This window comes from Colossoma macropomum, unplaced genomic scaffold (assembly GCF_904425465.1).
Source record: "Colossoma macropomum unplaced genomic scaffold, Colossoma_macropomum, whole genome shotgun sequence".
NCBI lineage: Eukaryota > Metazoa > Chordata > Actinopteri > Characiformes > Serrasalmidae > Colossoma > Colossoma macropomum.
Genome location: NW_023494790.1, coordinates 27253464 through 27271458, shown reverse-complemented (window position 1 = coordinate 27271458; position 17995 = coordinate 27253464). Strand labels below are relative to the sequence as shown.

Here is a 17995-nt window from a genome sequence, read left to right as displayed (position 1 = left end):
CAGGAATTTTGTCAGTCACACACTTTATCAGTGTGAAGGGAAACTAACTTCTGTTTATCAAGCTAGTCACTAAAAGCAAATAGTCACCTGCTCTGCATACAATGAGCCTTTAGGCCTTTCCCTAATTATGACATTATTACATCGCAATCATTTAAGCTGACCATTACAGCCTGGTGCTATAACACCTTTAGAGGGTAGCATTAAGTAACGTTTAGCTACTTGAGCTTAAGCTGTGTCTGTCAGGGAGCAAGTATTGTGCAAAATATCTAGGAAGCAAAACAGATAATCAAGCCAGTTTGTCCACTTTAGGCTTGCATGTTTCATACAATGCAGCTGGATACAACGTAGTTGCTTTGAATGAACAAAAACAGATGATTTTAATTTTAATCGCAATTAGTTATATGGCAATTAATCGCCACCTAAAATTTCAAAATCATGACAAGTACATGAGTCTTATGAAGTAATATGCAGGTGTTGTATTCATGGCATCCTATCTTCAGAAGTTATACAAGGGTTTTATATTTAAAGCAGTCAGTAGCAAGTAAATGAGATATCCTTGGGTGCTCCCGATGCATACCTCTTTGTTTCATGTGGGTCTGCTCTTGTTGTAGAACCATTTTGACAATTGCCTCCCCCTACACGTCATGTGAAAACAACAGCTTGTAGCTGGCTGTTTTGCATGCCAATCAGAGTTGGCCGCTGTTCACAATGAGTGGTGAAACCCACCAGACTCTCTGATGACAGTCAGAAGTCTGGTTTGAGACACTAGTGTATTAACAAGCGAAAGGCAATTAGTTCACTAAAAGAATGGCAATCTCGTTTGACCCTTCTATTCCTGCCTCTCAGCAAGGTGCAACAGTTTTTGGGGGATATTTCCAGCTCTTGACAAGCATACATGTATACCCTTGCCTCAATCCTCTGAGTGGCTCCTGCAGAATGCTGGCGAGGTCAACTCTGGCCCCCCTTGGGTCCTCTCCCAGTTTTAAATAGTAAGGCCAGCTGGCCAAAAGGCGCTATATTCAGCTCAGTATCACCTGTGCAGGCAATGGGTAGAATTACTCACAGATATCCCTGCACTAAGAGACCCACAATTATGATGACACACGCATTTGCACCAACATATAAAAATCGACAAACATGTCAAAGAGAGCGAGGTTGAGGAATACGCCAGGCTTTTTTTTTTTTTTGAAACCGTGGACATTCATTTTCCAACATTATAAGTAGCACTTCTGCATGCTGTTAGACATTTATAAGGTGCTTTCCAGTCAAACATGAACTGAAATTCAGAAAAAAGCTTTGCTTGAAGGGGGCACCTTAGGTGATACGGTAGCCAATATGGCATAAAACTGCATTTCAATTTCAAGGAAATCAAGAAAAAAGGCACTACACAGAGACATGAGTGTGAAAGCATGTTTCTTTGTGTCATTAGCTAGAGCTGATTTCAGTTCAATGAAACACAGCCATTGTTACTTAATGTGGATTCTTGGGGGGGTGATAACTTTTCGAGGCTTGGTAGTGCAGCCTTACATTGGTCACTATAACATTTCAATATTACATGGTAATGGATTATATGAAATTTCCACCAGCCCTAAAAGCTTTGCTGGACTGATGTCACACTAGCAATGAATAGCAGGGCTCTGATAGGTTGAATGTGAGATGTGAGAGTGACCTCACAGGAAGTTTAACACATCCTACAATAAGACCACATCTACCCACAAGCATCGAGACACCACCTTGACCAAACAAAGCACTACAGAGAAAACATGATCAAAGTCCACGAGTCCCAGACATTCACAGATGAAGAACTATAAAATGACAGGCAGTAAGTACACATGTACTTTACTGTTTATCATCATGAGTAATGCTGTGTATGAATGATGGTCGCAAGGTTATTAGTGATTTATTGTTTAGGAACTGATCACTCTGGTTCATATATTAAAAGCAGAACAAAATCAATGCTAACACATTTGCAATTTAAGCCCTGTAAAGAATAAAAAGAAAAAGCTATAACTGACAGAATAATCCTAGTGATGAAACACTAAAACCCTGCCAAAAAAATCATTACAGAAACCCCAAAACATGTTCAGAGCTTCCTAACAGGGTGTCTTGCAGCACTGTTGTTCTGTTGTACCGTGATGAAGAAATTGCTGTCTTCACAAACTCATTGCAATTTTAAGAAATATTCAAGCTGGACTTTCTTTACCAGGAGAGGTTCTGGAGTGTAAAGAGATTTCACTGGCTGTAAAATGCTTTGACTCAACACTGGCTGTCCTAAATCTAACTACAGGTGCACTTACTCACTTATGAACTAATTCACACGAGATTAACATTCACCAAATTACCACAGAGAGCCCAGATTAAAAGGGTACAGCCCAGATGTTCAGGTCAGCTTTACTCAACAGGCACATCTCTCAATGACAATAACAACACAGCACACTGCCATATGTGACAGAAGGTTTTGTTATTCCATTATTGGGAGATTCAAACAGGAATAGCACTACTGAAGGAGCTCTTGGTTTTGTCATTTTTAGCATTCTCTCTTTCACTCTGTAATTATTACTGCCAGACTTGTAAAAACTATGAACACTGCAGATTTATACTGGATACAGATTTCTTGGCAATCACTTAAATTACAGTAACCTGATAAAACAAATCCATTATAAATATGGCTTTAAATTCTCTCTGTAACTCAGACCAACTCCAAATTCTCTCTGTGTTTAGAATTCACTGCACCCGGTGAAACCTTCAAAACATTACTCCCTTTTCTCCTGCACAATCATGTAGGGTTTTCCTGTACCAGTGTAACACAGTCCTGTACTCAGGACGGGAAAAAAGTTCATCACCTCCTCTATCCCACAGGGAATCTGAGGTACATATCATATTCAAAGTATGTTTTCCTCAAGCCTTTTCAGACTAGGAAGTGCACAAGCTCTAGTAGCGGAGCAGGAAACATGTCATTACATTACTTCATTACACTTCTTTCTGCTTGATTAGGAATTTCAGGATCTTTATGCTCACTTATTCTTTCTCTACTCTAGTCTGTTCTTAGGAGCGCAACACTCATATTTGTGTTAATATTACATCAACTCCAGAGCTGTTCTTGCATGCATAGCATGGGGAAAAACATGTTGGTAGAATTAAGTGGACAAGTTAGGCTGAATCACAACACTATAAACACTCAGGCCACACATAGTTTAACTTTAAAACACAAGAGAACAGAGTCGTTTTGCAAACATGTATAAATCATTCCAAACAAAAGTTCATCCACTGCACCGCTTATTTTATTCCTGTGAGGGAAGGAAATTAAAGGAAGAAAGAAGGAAAGAGAAAGAGGAAGATGAAATTCAACTACATGTGGCAATATGAGGCACTAGAAGAAAGAGGTTAGGGTGTATTCAGCAAATGAGGTTTTGGGTGGACGTTCACATCCAGGCTTGCTGTTTTTGTCATAGCATATTACATAACTGCCAGCTGATGTCATTTTAATCTGCACCCCTCGACCCTGCCCTACTTTTGAGCTATTGTGAAGCCAGTCGGCAGTAACGTGAGTCTGGGGTTACAAAACACTCCTCTGCACAAATCTTTTATTCAAAACTTGCTTCTTTTAGTAAATAACAATTGAATTATTAGCTTCTCTAGCTGTGTGGTGAAGGCAGCCTCGGCCTGTATGTGATTGTCTCTTCAGGAAAGTGGTTGAGATGTGTCACACTGATCTCTTATGTCTTCACATTCAGCTCATGTTTAACACTGATAAACTGGCACTAGTACTCCAACGCAACAGGCATGTTTGGTATTTCTGAACTGATTTGCTTTTAATTTAATTTGCTAGGTGCTGTCACTTTTTCCATAAGTTACTCATTCTAATTCTTAGATCATCAAGGAGATGGATGTCATGCAGTATTGCTCAACAAGACAACACAAGTGTCATTTAGAGGGAGAGTGGTGCCGAAACCCCACTGCCCTCACTTTTTTTCCAAGCTATGCTTCCACCTCAGCTAGGTGTAAATGTGTCAAAATAAAACTAACTGTGAATAGTCTGAATGTAATAGAGAAAAAGGCTTTAAATAGCAGTCTCATGATGAAATCTCCTATTGTAGTATATCACTTAATCCATAATTAGAGACTGACAAAGGTGTGATAAAAAAATGAATTTAGTATGCTTGAATGAAAGCTGATCTATGAACAATTAGGTTAAATGTAGCTAAACAGTTCAAGATTAAATGTCTGTCAAGTTGACTGCAAATATTAAATCTACCCCAATAATACAAAATATTTGAGACATGGTCATTAACCAAAATAATATTTTTAAAAATATTAAAACAATAATTCAAATGAAGTTGAATTATGTAAGTTGAAAGCTAGAAAAATTCAACTTCTCTGTCTGATCAGGACTGTGTCGGCATTTTATTACCCACAGTGACAGTGGTGTAGCCATAGCAATGTAAACAACTTCACAGAAGCAGATATTTCATTTTTTTAAGCTTTATTTTTTGGCAGATATCAGACTTTGAATCTGTTACGTATCAGATTACGGAGGTAAAGTCATGTTCAGCTGTTGATGAATATGTTAACTGTGGTGGTCAGTGTTAGTGACTAATGCAAAAATTAATTTGCATCATGCAAACCGTTAGCATGCTCGCTCACTGGTAGCTGATCAGACACCACTAAAGATAGTTTGGTTTGGGTGGGGCGGGTCTGTGGTCATGTATAGTTGATGAAAAAATCTTCATGAATTCTGCTTAGTACCAGGAAAAACTTGATGCCAACAAGAATTTCTAAATCAAAACAATCAATATAGTTAAAATTAAAAATTGTGTCTATAGCTAAAAGCATAAACAGCTAGAGGAAATCAGTTTACAGCCCCTTTAAACCAGACTTTCAGCTGTTAAGACCTAAGTAACTACTATAAATTATTCAATTACAACTATTAAACTAACATATAAAGTTATGTAGTTACTGAAGCTGATATTTGTATTTCAGACTAGAAATTCTTGGAAATTTACACTTAAACTACTAGCATATTTTGTTTTGAATGGGTAGGCCACTTGCAGCTGAAAGTATTGCTCAATATTCGACTGTTGTACATGAATCAATTATAATGTAATAATTATGTGAAGTCTATTCAAATGTGAAATAAGAGTTCTGGGACGCAAATATATGAAAACAACAACAACAACAAGCAGTACATCATAGTCGTTCCCTAGTGTTCATGTATGCCCTTGTATAAGGAGTTGGTGGAGTCCAAACTGCTGGAGAACATCACACCATATACCATTTTTATCTTGGAGTAAACATGGTACTTTCAAACTACATCAATATAAACATTTGCATCACAGACTACACCTCACAGCAGAGCTTCTACGTCTAACAATCAGTCCCTCTGCACTGGCCTCAAAAAGGTATGAGAAAGAGAGCTGTAGAAACGTCTGGCTGATGAAGCACTTTCTATAGCTCAGGGGTATGACTGCTTCATTGACTTTGGCTCATCAAAATAAAAAAATAAATCAAAAGCAATTCAAACCTAAATCACTGATGCAGGTTTATAAAGATCACCATGTTATAGGAGGTCTGTCTGAGCCTGCATCTGCATGCCTGTTTTTCAACAAAGAAACAACAAGCCATACCTTCTGGGTGTCATATGACTTTTGTAGAACTTAAAAATTGTTAATTGTTATATAGTTTCTTTATTGGTGAGCTTTTTGATATGAGGTAGAACTGCATAAATGCATGGATTGCTGCTGGGGAACTAAGCCCATCTGTGCACCTTTATCCTTTAGTTGTAGATCAGAAGGGCTCTGTGCTATTGCCTTTCGTTCTCTCCTTTTTCTACACAATCCATCCCACTCTGTTTTGGGCCTGTGTAAGCGTGCCGGAGCTGGAACTGGCATCCATCCCATAGTGTTACATAACACAGAAAACCACAGAGCAGCAAGGCTGCTGCCACCTCCCTGCAGCAGCAGCAGCACAACATGCAGTCTAAAATTCACAAAATACAAGCTCAGGCTTCTCTGCTTTATACCATACCATAATGCCCCATGTGCTTTAGCATCTCCATAGAGAAAAAAAACACAGAGGAAGATGCAAAAATATTTGTGGTTCAGTACTGCATTGCCTAAGTTATGCGAGATGTTACAGGCTGAATCATGCCTGTACTATCTGATGCCTGTCCTCTTAAGCCTTGTTATAAGCATTGCTCAAGACACAAAGTAAACAGGCATTCTGTGTTCAGAGCTAAATGGAGTTGTAATAGGCCAGCAGTCCAATGTCTGTAAAATGTATTTGAAAATCAATACAAAAGCAACATAATAACTGACTGTTATTGGTAACAGTTACTGGCCCTGCTATTGTGTGGGAAGTACTTAAAAGCATTTTAAACCAATCTAATCAAAACTAGAGCGAGCATTTTACCCAACTTCCTGACCTGGTGACAGTATACTGACACATAACTGAAGACCAAAATATGACTCACTGGAACAGAACCACCAGAAAGTCATGACAGAACAGGATGAAGGAACCATGACTTTATAAGCAAAGGAAGCTTACAGGTACTGCATTTTCTTGACGTATGTGTGGATAATTATTCCACTGTCTGGACCTAAACGAAGACCAGAATCAGTGTCTGCTGATTTACTACACCAGGCCTTAAACAGAAACTCGCTGGAAGTCTCTGTTTCTTTTCCAGCCCAGACATTCTGTGCTGATGTCAGTGTGTGGACTGATTATTGGTCTGTAATGGTTGGAGCTCCACTCCCAGTCCCCATGGAGCACTCAGCTGGTTTTGAGAGAGAGAGGGAGGGAGGGAGAGGGAAAGAAAGAGAGAGAGAGACCTTATCTTCTCCATCATTCCACATCCCACCCCTTCCAGATGGAACGAGTCCAGGTAAAGCATCATTCTGTGAAGTTTTACTTGAAGTCCTGTCCTGTGTAACCTGGACTTGGTTTATTATTTATAAATTTTTATTTATAAAATTATACTGTTTGGAGTCAATCACAAAAAAAAATTATCCAGCGATTAGGATTTTAAGTTAAACATCTCTAATTACTTTCCTATTTCCCAATTATCATCTAATTATTTTTAATTGCCTGCAAGTTTTAACCTATTGTGATTGTCAGATTCTACACTTTTAGTGGCATCTACTATTAACAGACTGTGGTGTGGAAACTACTTTTAAGTAATTAATTGTAGCAGTCTTGGGAAACCTCAGTGCAAACAGGGCAATAAAGCTTGTACAAGACTTTTAACAAAAGTGAGCTTAGCCATTAAACATCAACACTACTACCCTCAAATCAGTCACCACACCCTCAACCAACCTCCTGTGAAGTAGCTCTGCTCAATTCCACAAATTATGTACAGTTAATTAAGGACTGTACCTGAGTGTATGGCCATATCCTTCCTTTTCCAGAAGGAAGAGAAATCTCTCACCAAGTCCAACAATCCATTGGCAAATCAGACATGAAGAAAAAATGTGGGGAAAAAAACAGGAAGAAAGTGAAGAATGAATGAAACAAAGTTACTGGTAGGCGCTGGAAGAAAAATCCAACAGCTATCCCAGGACCTGCAGGGTGCGTATATGTGCCTCTCACCTTCCCTTTGACTGCAATTGCTTCCCTTTGACCAATCTCTCCTGCGTTGGCGTGTGGGTGCACGCCCAGCTTAAGTGGGTGTGTGTGAGTGCAAGTATTTGAGTCTTTCTTTCTTCCTTCTTATTCTGTGGTTAACTGTCCACCTTCTAGTTACAGAGCAACTGTCATAGTTTCCTGCTCCTTGAAAAATAACTTTTTTTTTCCTAAAAAAAAACAGGCGGGAACACTTCTGGTCAGAAGAGTCCAGCCCTCTGCCTAGAGTCTTTAAGAAATCAGAGCACAGACGGCGAGGAAAACTCGCATTCCAGATCACCTTTGGCCCCTGAAACACTCCCTCTTATTCTCTCGGCTGAGTGTTTCTACTCAGCCCCCTTTCCTTCTATATACAGAGTTATGCAATCTAATCTTTAGGAAAACTCCTGTTTTGTTCCTCTCATATCCTCCGTGCTGTGTCTTTCCCTCTCCCATACCTCCTCATAATAATTATTTGCAATCCCATTTCTAATGTATTTGTACACTTTACTGACATCACTTTCTGATCTGCATGGCTGCATAATATATCATTTGATAACCGTTATCGCAATATTTGTTTTTGCAATACTAAAATCTCTTTTGCTTCATATACTAAACCTGAAGTACAAAATCTGTGTGTAGTTTTAGATTCTGAGCTCTGTTTTATCTTGCATTTAAATGCAGTCACTAAAGCAGCTTTTTATGATCTGAAAAATATTGCTTAAGTTCAGAGTGATGCAGAGAAACTTGTTTATGCATGTGTTACAAGCAGAGAATGCCCTTTTTACTGGGCTTCGTAAGAAAATAATCTCTACAACTTGCACAAAATGCAGCAGCACAGATACTGACGCAGATACTCGCCTCCTGTAAATACCTACCTTAAAATACAGAAGACACAGGGATTCACTATCATGAAATTTTAGCTGACAATTAATTTTTGTATAAATAATTGTAATTAACAATTTGTGTTTTGTTCATTTTATGCAATTAATAAAGTAAAAGCCTAAATCAGCTAAATTGGTTTATCAGCTATCTTGCTTAGCTAGATATGCTATATGTTCGCTTTATTTTGCAGCTAACAAGACGATACACTGCACTGTACAGTGCATAACAAGTGTCTACAGTTTTACAGTCAACCAAAGACTACATTTTCTCTTAAGACTTTGACCTCTTTCTGTCGTCTTACTTCTAATCTGTGGAACTCAGTTTCACTATTAGGCAGTCAAGCTTGATACACACTTAAGAAATACTGGAAAACATATCTCTTTAATTTAGCTTTTGATCAAATTTCCACCCCTCCTTTTGTATTTATCTTTTTAATTTGATCCGACTGCTTCTTTTAATTATTCACTTATCAAATGATTATCTAATATAATCATATCTTCATATGATTACTTTATTTAATTTTTTTCCTTATACTGCATTTACCAAACAGTAAGAAAATCTAACCCAACTCTATTTTCTTATATTACTGTTAAAGTTTATCACCTGTCTGTGAAGCACTATGAAAAGTGCTCCAAATATTTAAAAAAATATTATTACTGGTGATTTATTATTGGTCATAATAAGTGGACAGCGCTAAGTACAGGAGTGAATACAACTGAATGCATTTTTTGATCCGATCACTCAAATATCTTTAGAGGTGGTCAGGGATGCATCTGCCTTAATCAGCTGTGTCACCACACCAGAGATGAAAGCAGCTGCATGACTTATTTCTCCGTCTCCTCATCCATTTGTTTACATTGCATTAGCAATCCATGCGGTGAAAAGGTTTGTAACAGCCCTTACATTTATGTGAGCAAGGACTCGTGGGATATAACAAATGCAGCGAGAGACTGATGTAGTAAATGTGCGTGGTATCCTTCCTCCAATCACAAGACCCAACCACACGCTGTTGCTGGAGACGCATTTGAGACATCTACAAAAATGTCGGGTGTAAACGCCATTTGCACGTTTTGTGGTGCACTTATGATCAGATCACTCGAGATTGAAAATTGTTCTTACCATGCACTATAAGCATTGTGACCAATCACAGTTGTAAAAGAGTGTGGGTGTTTCTGATGAATCAATGTACTGATGTCATCCAACAAATGTAAACTAGTTCTGTCATAACAATGCAAGCCGAGACTTACTGCAAGACATACTGAAATCATAATATGCACCAATATAAATGCAATAAAAGCATTTGGTCCATAAAAAACACAGCCAGAGCCCATGTCTTAATCCGCCCACAACTACACCCACAAACTGCAGTGACCGTATTCACATTTTTCTGCAGCATTATGCAATCTCTCAAACGGCACAAACGCAAAGGCTTACACAAGAAAGAAGACAGTCCTCTGTTGATTATTTAAAACATAATGGACACAAACCTCAGGCATCAAGTCTCATGTCAGAGTGTCTCTGGTGTGAGAGATAAGAAAGGGTCCTGCAGTAACATGTCTTCTGTGAGACAACATTCAGAGCAGGACAGCCCCAGGATAAAAGTGTGAAAAGAAAAGGTGTGGTGGCTGCAGGCCAGGGACTGTGAGATGGAACATGCCCCAAACAGGTAAGCATTACCCTGTCACTGTAATTCATTCTCAGCAGGGCCCCAACTTCACAAATGTATTCATAGGCCATAATATCTCTGTACAAATCTTAACGATGAGATCATTAATTTTCCTGGAAATAAACTCATCATTCTAGCTCTTACCTGTTGTATTTTTATATTTGTCTTTTTTTGACAACACCAGTAAAAATAGATGGCAAACTGATAAACAAAACAGCTGTGCAGACATGTCCATAAAGTACAATATGGACGGTCATAAAGAGTACTTTTACACCCTCCCAATTTTGAAAATGAAATTCAATAACATACATTTTACTCAAAGTATACGTTTAACTGTTGAAAATAAAGCATTATAAAGTAAGTAAGTAAGAAGAGCTGCTGAATCCAAAATATCTGGATGTGGCAAGATGTGTGGGCTTTTCATGGTGAATTTTATTTTTCAAAAGCAACATCAGTGTAGCCTATTGTTGCATTCAGATAGGATAGCATTTAATAGATCAATACTGGATACAGCAAACGTCCTTGACGAATGGAATCATAAGGGGAGGAAAAAGATAAACAAAAACAGATAATTACAGGTTCATATTACAGGGGTATAAAAACATATAAACAGTAAACTGATCTGAAGGTGGCAACTTCAACCAGACTGACCTTAGAAACACCTATAATCGATTATAATAATACTCAATTAAGCATGCACATGTACCTTTTTCTGGTAAAAATACATTAACATAAACAAAGCTTCACAAACTTACAGTCTTTATTCGACTACTGTGTAAACAATTTCTCTAGTTACAATCAGTGTATTTTTCAAAAATAATTTTGTACCAAAACAATCAGTGAATCGTTTTATGATGCACTGAATTTCCTAAAGAATCACAATCAAACCAAATCAAATTGTTGCGTAGGAATGCATCGATGCTGTTTTTTCAGTCCGAGTACGACAGCGTATTTTTTAGTACTCGCCAATACAGAATCCAATACCATACTGAGTAATCTACTTAGAATTAAGTTGTTGTTAGTGTAAATGTGTACAACCTTAAAAGTTAAAGCATAAAATTTAGCTGATTTAAAATTAAGTGTACTAGCTAGATATACTATGTTATTTAACTCTGCCTTGGATTGTGCAGTGCTGCAGTGGAGGAGTGGCAGGTTTTGTTCCACGTCATAAAAGCGCTTCTGTAGAGCTGTAGTTTTGATCCTCATCTGTGTCTTTCAACAATAGTTTCTGTAGCTCAGTGACAGCACGAATCACATACAAGGCTAAAGCATCTGAGGAGCTCACGTGTGGAGCTTCATGACGTCTCGGAGTCTTGGCTGGTTGAGCTGTAGCTGAACACCCTCCAAAGCCAGACAATGTGTGATTTTAGTAATCTTCTTGGTAAGTGGTTATGTTTGGACAGATCATCACGTACAGAAAAAACCTATGATTTATATGCTCACACTGTACGAGCACACTTGGTCCATGCTACATGAAACACAGGCTCTTCAGACAGATCTGTCCATGAACAATTTCAAATAAAGCTGTTTATTTCAAAATAACACGCTGCACACCAAGAACTGAGCAAATGTGCTGCTAACACTGAGCACTGAAGCTAAAAGCAGGCGGTGATGTCCACGGTTGGACAACATGGTCTTTCTACAGCCTCTTTCACAAAAAAAAAGTCCATATTAACATTTATGTTTTGCTATTATATTCAGTCAAACAGAGTAAAGTCGGCATAGCCGGACTTTGGCAGCAAAAGGTCGAAGCTGAAATGTTTAAAATAAGTGACAACTTCACGTCCGACTCTCACTGAGTCAGTAACTCTTCTCTGTGTGAGCAGTGACTCATTCACCGCGTTCGTTCACTAACGTGCATTGTACACTCGGCCCAGTAGTTATCGGAATGTGAATTTTTATGAGTACAACTACAACTAAATGAGTGCGGTATCGGGCTGATCTCTGATAGCATCAGTACCAATGCATCCCTATCACTGAGGTCAGAAATGTACACCCCTAAAATATTATCTGTGTGGAATCAACTCAACTCACCATTCTTCCTCTCACTCAAGGGCAGCAGACTCGGGATGGACTGCAGAGAGAGCTCCTTTAGTTCACATGTGACGGCCTCACTCTGAGGGCTGGGAGCGGAGCCTGAGGCCACGGCAGACACCATGCTGCCAGGGCTCAGCTCCTCCCCAGCCTGGGCCTCGGGGGCTGCCAGCGTGACACGTGGGTGATGACAGTCAGACCTGTGACAGATTATGAAGAGAAGTGAGTTTACATACATACTGTATACTATCACTATACCTGTTCACCTGTACACAGAACATATAATGAGAGAACCTGGAGGAAGATGATCAAGGATTCAGGACTGGTGGAATAACCAAGAGATCAAGGTAAAAGAGGAATTGAGATGGATGGATACAATCGGAGGAACTATGACCCAGCCATTCAGACGCCTGAAGACCCACACGGATGACAGGATATTTTGGAGAAAGCCTATTCATATGGATGCCAGGGGTCGGAAAACGACTTTATGGCATTTAAAAATAATAGCAATAATAATCAATTGTTCAGCCACTGCTATTGGTTACAACAGTTTAATTTTATTTAATTTTATTTAAGATTTTAGGCTCGCTGGTTATCGATTAATTGACCAATGACTGCCTGTTATCGGTCGAATGGAAGAATATATATTTTTAAGTATAAAATAGTGTGTAATGTTGTAAAATAAAATTTCAAAAATTTTTGTATGTTTTGGCTTTCTGGCCTTTGGCCCACCACAAACACTGCACTTTGGCCCCCTAAAACAAACACCTGGTCACTCCAGTTCCAGTATGTTTTCCCTGTCCACACCATTCTAAAATGTCCTCCCCCATTCACACTAGTTCATGAAGCTTGTCAGGTCTCAGAGAACAGCATAAGACCCGCCGCCAAAATTAGGATGCTGGTGTTTGTTGCAGAACAGCCTTCAAAAGAACAAGCAGGCTTTAGACTTTGTCAAGATACCTCAAATTTCAATCTATACATAAAACACTGCTCACATCAAACTCATACAAATGGGTAGACTTTCCTACAGAATGTTTGTGCTGACTGTACAGTGTTCCATTAACCCAAATGCAACGCTCTTTGCTTAATTTAATCTGAGTGCTCTGACACGTCCTATAAAACGCATACAGACTCAGAGATCTGCAGAAAGCACATAGCGAAGCGAACGATGGAGCCATATGGCGTGTTCAGGCTTGTTTTATGGTGTGCAGCACCACTTGTGCAACACCAACAACAACACTTAAGAACATACACGCACAAAATATCATCAGGTAGAAAAGTTACTAAGGAAGACATGGCTCTGTGGTTTACCATCGGCAGAGATGGCTTCCCCCACATAATCTAAGTGTATGACACTGGCTATTATGACTACATGACATAGTTACGTTAGAAATGGCCACAACTACAATAAAGCTAAAACATCTGCTCTTGAGACACGGAGACAGATTTTTGGCGAATGGAAAAGATATGATGCAAATTGTTTAGGCTAGCATCTTTTATTTAAAATAGGGTGGGGCAGCAGTTGGGGTAGAAAACACTGTGCCTCATTTCTCTGAGCTGACAAATTTCCCAAAAAGTTACATTTTTCAGCTGTTCCAAGGAGAACAAATGAACAATGTGATGTTTTTCAGTCACTATGTGGTCAGTGCAGATTATATTACTCAGTGAGAGTGGCTGAAGGGAATGCCTCAAAACAAACCACAGTCAACAAACTGAAAAACTGCCCTAGGCCAAGAAAGGACAAAGAGAAACATGCATTAGCAAACCAGTGCTCTACTACTGTAACTGTACTATACAGATATGTGCAGTGTAAAAGTTACACTTAACTACAGCCATTTGAAGCCACATTTAAGCCATAAAATCTGGTTGTGTCACTTAAAATTGTAATCAGCCCAAGTAGGAAATTGTGTTGAGAACATTCAACATCATTTCACAAGCTGTGTTAATATAGCAGGGTCTCTATAATGCTCGTATTATAACCCATAACATTAACATGTTACAAACACCAGCTGTGCAGCAGTAAGAGGTCAGAGGCCCACTGTGACACAAAGAAAAACAAAGCTTGGAATGTAAAGAACTAACGATCACCAAACACATATGTGCAAGAAATCAAAGCCTGCAGGAAGCACGGTGACTGGTATATTTATTTGGATTCAAAATCAGGGCACTGAATTCATCTGGAAACTCCTATCATTGCAGTGCTGAACTAAAATGAGTCACGTCTTAGCTCCAGCCTCCTGGCCTTGAGTTACACATATGCCCTAATGTGCTTGGCTTGGCATACCACATCTCAAATTTCAAGGAAGCCAGACGCCTAGAAGGAATAACCTTCAGTAAAAGCATAGTGTTCCTCAGAAAACTAACAATCACAATGGACAAAACAACCCACTCAAATCCCCCCATTTCCCTTAACGTTTTTTTTCTTTCTAAAGTAGCTTCACTTCTGTCTCACCTCTGACCATTTCCTGAAAAATGTAACAGAAAGAAAATAAGCAGTCAAAATGTGGTTGCACATATACAGCCCTCTGGTATGTTTTCCACAACCAACTTCTTTGGAAATAAAAATAGAAAAAGAGAAATAAATAGAGCTGGCGTAAGGTCTGGAAACACCCTGGCATACAGGGTAGATCTCTGTGGTTGTGAATGTTGAAGAGAAAATTTAGGTCTTTACACAATGAATAACTGTAACCACCCACAGTATCAGCAAAGCAAGAGGTAATTCTAAGATCCTGTTAAACATGGGCACTAAAACTAAGCCCTAGGTCCTAGTCTACTCTTAACAAAATACTACTAACACTTCTAACAAAGCCTTTGTCCATTAGAATCCGTCTACGGACAAGTCTATATGAATCATCATCGCTTTTGTCCCATGTATTCATGTGTAATCCATGTCTAAAAGGGAAAATACCAGCTCTGTACTTCATAAACTCCAAATATAAGCTAATGGGAATTGAGTGCTGTTTTCTGTCATTCAGTGATTAAATTAGTCTTCTCTTACTCAAACATTTTTTTGTATTAGGCTTAACTTACGTAAGCCCCCGAATTGCATTCTTCATACTGACATATTCAGAATTAGCTCAGTGCTAAAATCATCAATTCTGCACAACATATGCTCCATTAAGACAGCACAATTTCTCTCTGCAACTAAGTGGAATACATTGGCGTACATGTACCATATGCAAAACAAAAAGGCACTAAATGAAACACACACCAAGAAATAAATGCCACATGTAAACAGCAGGGATGCATAATGACAACAACGCTTTCTACATTTTATGAATGCTTATACACCAGCATTGGCTGATATGCCTATGAAAAATATCGGATATCGACCCACACCCAAATCATTGCAGCCCTAGTAAACACACCCAACATCAAAAACATATTAATTAATTGTAATGCCACAATGAACTGATTTAGGAGCTTTAGTTGTCAGCACCATTGCAAAAATCTCTCCCTGCCGGCTACGTATTCATCAACTACTCAAAGATATAGACTGAGTACAGTTTAAAGACTCCTCCTAAGGTTAGCATGAGCCTCCCTGTGTGAGTGAAAGGCAGTGTTCAGACATGTAGTACTAAGTCTTCTACCATTCAAAGGGGAAGGACACATTCCTCATTGTGCAGGCCCACACTTGTCTGTAAAGATCACCTATGAACATGATAGCCAATAAACATGCCTCCACCTACAAGGATGCTGAGGAGGAATGAAGGCAGCTCGTTTCTACCCCCACAGAGCAGACTGTGAGCTATAGTCTTGGCTACATTGACAGAAATGTGATCAGCATTAAAGTGGGGTTTCAATCAGCATAGTGGATGTTAAATTTACCTTCATGGACAAGACTTAAGATTATGCATCCAGGTCACCATACAGGGCTGGGTAATATGACTATACTTATCATTATTGTGATAAATAACATGACAACATGCCACAATATGCTTTTCTGAGCAAAAAAACTCTTCAGACTGCAGTGCATCCTTCTGACAGGCACCGGATGTGGAGCAGAAACGACTTGTGCTGGCGTTAGCACATTTAATAATAATAATAAAACAGAAAAAAAACGAAATCTGTTAACTAGCTACATTTTGACATGTAAAACAACTAACATTAACGACAGAGATTTTAAGCAAGAGTTGTTCACTCCTGAAATACCCGCTGCCAGTCATTATTCCTCCCCTGTAGCTAAGCTAGCCATGAACCACAGCAAACCCGATAAACTCGGCATCTGTTGACTCTGGGTAGGTGTGTCTCATACGACTGATTTAATGGCACAAATGGTTGCTGTTTATAATTACATGTCATTAAGGCTTTCAGGTGTGATGTGGACTCATCAATCATGCAGAGATCACTTTCGGCAGCAACAGTTTGCAACGTGACGAGCAACAAAGCTAAGAAAGCTAAGCTTGTTAGATTAACTGTCACGGCATGGCGACACGGCAGGAAGTGCAGTGGCAGTAAAAGAAAACATTTCCCAAATAAATTTGCCGTCGAACTAACTCTTTATAGCTAAAAACACAAGTAAACGAAAATAGCAGGCCTACAGAAGCTCAATATTATAGCTGGGAGCGAGGACAGGGGGTTAAAGAATGGGGGGCTAAAAGGATGTAACGTTAGTGCAGCTCTGCTCTTCACTCGCCAACAACACTGCAGCACTTCAGCAGCTCGCCCTTAGCTAGCTAACGTTACTTATTAGCCTGCTAACTGACTGGACTACAAGTTAAAAACAGCACCTGTAAGACGTCCCACCATTTCTAAACAACTTACCGAGTTGAGGGGACTTGAATGTGGCAACGAGCTGAATTTTGAAACTCGACATTTATTCACAGACCGTGAGCCGACATGGTTAGCGTTAGGCTGCACTCCGCTAGCCCGACCAGCCCAGCTCTGCAGTGAGAGAGAGAGAGAGAGAGCGGGGGACGACCACTGCTTCCGGGTGACCACACTGAGGCAGTAAGAGACAGTCTTTCATTTCATTTTACATCATTTTTACAAACGATTAATGTAGTTTGGAGGTAGATACAGAGGTGGGTAAAGAGAAGCCTAAATCCAAGATCAAGTAAAAGTATTAGTGTTGTTACTACAGTGTTGTTACTACACAAGTAAAAGTAAAAGTACCTTTCCTAAAAAAACAGTAGAAATGTAAAATTACCACCATAAACAACTCAGATAATTGTTTAAAGCACCCTGTTTGTTAAATGTCACTAAAAGTACTTATTCCAACAGTCCACATTGTAAGCATAATTAGTGGTGAACACAAAATCTATATAGTCTAAATGTCTCAGACATGTGTGCCTCCTACTGACTTCTCGTTCTGGGTTTTGGAGCAATTTGGCAGTCTTCCAAGTAAAAATCAGAGCTATGAACTTTTACTTCATTCCTAACATGTTTAGTGATACAAGATCAGATTAAAAAAGAAAGATGTACATACGAAGGTGAGTTTTGTAAATGTTGCAGAAATGCAACTATGGGCCTCCGTTTTCACCGCTTTTTAGCTTTATTCACACAATGGCCTCGTTTACTCTATTCTAGACAAAGGGTGCATCTCCAGTCTTGCAGACCACCTGCCCTGCACATTTTCACCTGTTCCCCATCCCAGCACACCTGACTGAGCTCATCAGGTCGTTTTCAATTCCTTCATGAGGCAAAACTGCAAGCTTTCCTATTATATTTATGTAATATTTATATTGTGTTTTAGCATATGAATTCATACTACAACATTGCTACATAATTTATACTAAAATGTTACATCAATTTACTGTTTATATGTGAAGGAACATCATTTTCCCAAAATAAACCCCAAAGCAAAATATGTCT

At 39.0% G+C, this 17995-nt stretch overlaps 1 protein-coding gene across 3 annotated transcripts in view; it reads right to left on the bottom strand.

The window, feature by feature from the left end:
- The window catches only part of mrtfab (myocardin related transcription factor Ab), a 37097-nt gene extending 20015 nt beyond the window's left edge, over positions 1–17082 (bottom strand). Inside the window, exons 1-2 of one of the 3 annotated variants that reach the window (XM_036572836.1) lie at positions 16946–17082; positions 12182–12381 (exon numbers count right to left, since the gene is read on the bottom strand). In XM_036572836.1, the coding sequence (XP_036428729.1) occupies positions 12182–12305 (124 nt within the window). In that variant the 5' untranslated portion in view covers positions 12306–12381; positions 16946–17082. The other 2 variants (XM_036572839.1, XM_036572838.1) reach the window with 2 other exon arrangements.
- Positions 17083–17995: the final 913 nt, after the last annotated feature.